At 49.3% G+C, this 4,489-nt stretch overlaps 1 protein-coding gene across 1 annotated transcript; it reads right to left on the bottom strand.

Annotated features, from left to right (window-relative positions):
- Positions 1-920: 920 nt before the first annotated feature.
- NEIL2 (nei endonuclease VIII-like 2 (E. coli)) lies at positions 921-4,169 on the bottom strand. The gene is made up of 4 exons (XM_010074316.1): positions 4,032-4,169; positions 2,678-2,997; positions 1,692-1,888; positions 921-1,237 (listed from the first exon to the last, which is right to left on the bottom strand). Exons 1-4 carry the CDS (start codon positions 4,167-4,169, stop codon positions 921-923), a joined length of 972 nt encoding a protein of 323 aa, XP_010072618.1.
- Positions 4,170-4,489: the final 320 nt, after the last annotated feature.

The following is a 4,489-nucleotide window of genomic DNA, read 5'->3' on the forward strand; positions in this document are numbered from 1 at the left end:
GGCAGCACCAAACGCCGGAGTTTCCCTGTACACCTCAGCTTTTAACCCAGAAACTACCCAAAAAGACACACTGAACTTAAGCTGAACATCACCAGGTCTAACTCCAGCTTTTATTTTTCACTGAGGTCAACAATCTATTGTTAAATTAAACCCAGATCCAGGGAGAAAGGACAGCAACAGCATCTGCCTACTGCACAGACGCAGCTCAAAGGAAGGAGCACATCTCCTATTTCCAAACCTTTCTGCTTTCAAGTGACCACGCAGATCATGAAGTTTATGCAATCCCTGCCACAAACCTGAAGCCTGTGGGGGCAGACACCATGCCAGGCAGGCAGAGATGAGCTCCACCAAGCACTGCCTGAGGTTTATTTTCACCCCTCAGAAGGAAGCAGCCTTTCCTATAAGAGCTGACAAGAGAGAACAGCCACTTCCTTTTAACCACACCTAACAGCAGCCCAGCACACAGGTATTCAGCTACAAGCCGAGTCAGAATTACCAAATACTGAATTAATCAAGCTGTTTAGGCAGAGGGATATACTCGTTTCTGCTAACTCCACCAGAAATCACTGCACCCATACCAGGGTCAATGGGTAAGGTCACTTTAGATCACAGTAATCACCTGCTCAACACCTTAGGCTATCCATTCTGAACAGGGGGAGCAAGATACCTCAGAACTGGTCAAACCATTTACACTGTCGTGTCACTGTGACAAAAAAAAAAAAAAAAAGAATTGTTACATACAGCCACTTTCCTTTTCGCGTCCAGAGGCACATGGAGTACTGCAGTGACTCCTATAACCTCCACTGTCCCTAAGGAACAGCCTCAGCCTCAAAGAAACCATGAAGCCCTTCTCAGGGCAACTAAGAGCATGGTTCAGAGACCACCTAGACACCCTCCAGGAAAGGAGGAACACAGAAAGGTCACTCAGTGCCTGGGGAAGGATCCCCATCCTCTGACAGCACCGCAGGCTGGCACTGAGGACACCACCAAGTAAGTCTCTTAAAGCCACCTGAGGGTCCAAGGGTTTCCTTCATCACTGGATGCCCAAGAGGACACTGCTCCTTCTGGTAGATCTGCCGGTGCAGCCCTTTGCCGTGCAGCTTGCTGTGCAGCCAGTCAGCGCTGAACCGAACGGCACAGTCAAGCAGACGCTCCAGATCCGAGAGAGGCAAGAGAGAGCCTCGTGTTAACGGATGGATCTTGGCCAGGTACAAGATCTCATTCTTAATGATGTTGCCTGGAAAGAAAGTCAGAAACAAGGTGACAATAAGGATATTTCTTATCAAGATGATGCAGACCTATGGCCCCAGTCACCAACTTTGCCTCTGATCGCATCTAGCAATGCCATTCCCCATATCAAAGGGGGAGTAGACTTACAGCTGGGACTGGACTAAAAGACAGTCTCTTCCCCACTACCCCTGAAACGGACTTTCCTTTCTTCCACAAGTACAAGCCAATCCACAGTCACCCACATGAAGACACTTCTCTGTGCTCAAGCAGGTGAAGAATCTGAAGCCTGTAGCTACAGACTGCAAGCCTTGTTGTCACCAAGATGACCACATACCCTCAGCTGGATCAGCCAGAAGCCATAAGTCTGAGGAATAAAAAGCTCAGACACACAGCTCTGGATCTGTAGACATCCCACCCACCTTCCTCCGTTTCTTGCTCTGCCACTATGCCCTGGAACTCACCCAGCCCTGAAAAGTATCTTTGGTCTAAGAGGGTGTAGCAGATGGGATTGGGTGCACGGAGGGCATCCAGCGCCCGGCCACGGTGGAACTCCACAGACAGGATGTCAGAAGCAGGATCAGCCCTTGGAGAGGAGCACCAGTGCATTCGGCAGTTGTAGAAAACAAGAAAACCTCCACTCTCAAAGTGCAGAACCAGCCTGGGAGAAGAAAAGTGGAAGTTTCTCACCAGAAACATCCCCGAACCATTTGTTATAGTCTCCTTTGGCTAAAGAAACTTGATCAGAAAGAGACAGCAGCAGGCAGGGTAATGAACCAGCATCTCAGCAGTAAGGTCACAGGCAGGGGAAACTGATGCTTAAAAGTAGCACACAAACCTGACGCTGTCTGAAACTATTTGTGTAGAAATAAAGCAATCCTTCAAAAGGTTTCAGGATGGGGGAGTGGGAAGTGCATCCCTACCAAGTACATCCCATACACAGGGGCCAGACATGCGCCTTGTACATTATTAACCACTCACATTAAACAGCTCACAAGAGCCGAGTCCACACCTTCTTCCAGTATTTACCCCTTCCTCGTCCAGTGTGCTTCCAGTGGGACTTAGGACATGGACTGTTGCCTGTGTTTCCAACAGCATCACTCCAACCAGCCAGCTGCCCTAGATGTGTGCTATTTATCCCAGGATTTTTTTAAGCGTCTAAGTGGGAGAAACTGGCATTTTCAGGGCATGATTCAGCCTGGTGTGCTGAAAGTTCTCTCTTTGAATAAAAATCTTAACTGAGCTGGTACTGTGATCCTATGGCAGGCAACATGCATCCCACAAGCGTGCTGTGGATTCCCTGGTTGAATATACCCCCCGCCCACTCATGCATATTTATCTTAAGAATTTGCAGAGAAAAGACAAGGCTAAGAGCATCCTCGGACAAATGTAGTGTCTACAGAATGAGAGGCAGGGTGAAAGCAGAGTTTGTGGGTACTCCACCAAATACCTGGGTGTGGGGTCCTTCCAGTCTCCCCTCTTATTGGCTTTTTTCGCTCTTGAGAACTCATTTGCCCGAATGCTGCCAAATAAGCCAAAATGGACACGAAGCCAGTTGCCTCGATCCTCTGCTGCATCTGGTGGTTCGGCTCTTGAGTGGTGGAGTTCCTGCAGCTCCTCATCCTGCGGAGCACAAACCTGTTCTTGCCCTTCCTGGGCAGGAGAACCTCCCCCGCTAGCAGCCTCTCTTTGCAGCACTGTCTCTTCTGCAGGTGGTCCTAAGGGACCTTCAGCTGCAACAAATGCCAGGTACAAGTTCTTTCCATGAACCTGAGAAAAAAGGTGGGATATACAGTGGAGCCACATAACCTCCAGCTGTGTCCATACAAGTGACTATTTTCTACAACCTCTTTTAGCTAGAAGGCTCATCATCCCACCCTGAACATGGGATTCTTTAGCATCTGAGCCATTCCCAGAGCTGCAGTCATCCTCTCCACATCCCTTCTCTGTCTGCACGAAGCACAAGGTGTTCGGATGCCACTCCAGTGTGAAGCCCTCTCAGAGGGGCCAAAGAGACACACCAGGACAGACACTCAGGGTTCTGAAGTCTGTCATCACTGCTTCTCATTCACCTCCCCACTTTGTGCTGGCCTCAAGTGTCTCAGGCTAGGGTGACCTGACTCAAGGGTGGCTCTGAAGCCACAAATGACTGTTGAGCTGCTCACATCTGTGTCCCCAGCCAAGACTATCACATAATCAGAGATGAGGCTGCACAAGCATTTGGTCAGTGAGGTCCAGATCATCATCTGAAGGTCAGGCAAGTGACAGCTCCAGCAGGACTGACCCAGTGTGACCATCTCACAAGTGTCCAACAGCACAGACAGTTCAACTTGGCCAGGTGGAACCCTGCCCTTGGGTATAAGGGAAGCAACTGTGCAAGTTCTCAGCTGAGGGAAACAAGGCTGATGCTCCCAATATCCACATACTGAAGAAATCAACTCATCTTCTACAAACAGCCCTTGCCAACACCAGCTCCTCATCCTTTGGGAGGCACAGTATCACTGCATTAGCACAACTGACCAAACCTGCAAATAATTCTGGGCATCTGTGTCTAGCCACATCCTGCAACAGCCTCTCCTCACAGTAACCTTCATCCCAAACTTTGCAACGCAGAGTAGTACTTCAAAATGGGCATTCACACCTTTTTAGCCACATGCACCTGTTTTGTGGCCATAAACCAATCCAACAAACACAAGCTTGATGTCATTCCCAGGTTATGCACCTTCTGTGATCCAGATGCAGGACAAAGGTGGTTTGCCTCAGACTTGCCATGGGCCAATAAGTTTGTCTTTAGTCCAGCTCACCTGGGAGTCCTGGAGCCTCAGGGCATTCAGGTCATTCACATTGATCTTCCGGCTGCTTCCCCCCACCTTGGCCACCACTTGTCCCACAAAAGGGGAGGTCAGCAACTGGAATTTCCTCACTGATGGGCCCTCTGGCATCTCCAGCAGCTGTTGAGGGAATAGAAGCTCCTTCTCACACTTGGTGCCCTGGACTTGAAGGAAAGTTGCAACTCAGAAAAACACAAAAGCAATCAGAGGCTGAGCTCACCAGTCTCCTCCCCCCCATTTTCTTCCTTAGGTCTCTGGGGGAAAGTCCATGGAGAGAGACAGGTTCCTTTCAGAACCAGGGAGCTAGAGGAATTTCCATCCTTGGGGATATTCATAATTCAATCAAACAAGGCCCTAAGCAACCTCCTTTAATGTTAGTTTTCACCCCACAAGCAGGAGTTTGGCCTGGAGATCTCCAGAAGTCCTTTCTT

This window comes from Pterocles gutturalis, unplaced genomic scaffold (assembly GCF_000699245.1).
Source record: "Pterocles gutturalis isolate BGI_N339 unplaced genomic scaffold, ASM69924v1 scaffold16012, whole genome shotgun sequence".
Classification (NCBI taxonomy): domain Eukaryota; kingdom Metazoa; phylum Chordata; class Aves; order Pterocliformes; family Pteroclidae; genus Pterocles; species Pterocles gutturalis.

What these genes read in the sequence shown, in the direction of transcription:
- NEIL2 (XM_010074316.1), bottom strand. Translation starts at nt 4,169, where the DNA reads ATGCCAGAGGGCCCATCAGTGAGGAAATTCCAGTTGCTGACCTCCCCT. An exon ending in TGGAAGGACCCCACACCCAG is followed by an intron (nt 1,889 to 2,677) that starts GTATTTGGTGGA and finishes TTCTTCTCCCAG; the next exon opens with GCTGGTTCTGCACTTTGAGA. An exon ending in AAGATACTTTTCAGGGCTGG is followed by an intron (nt 1,238 to 1,691) that starts GTGAGTTCCAGG and finishes CTTTCTTTCCAG; the next exon opens with GCAACATCATTAAGAATGAG.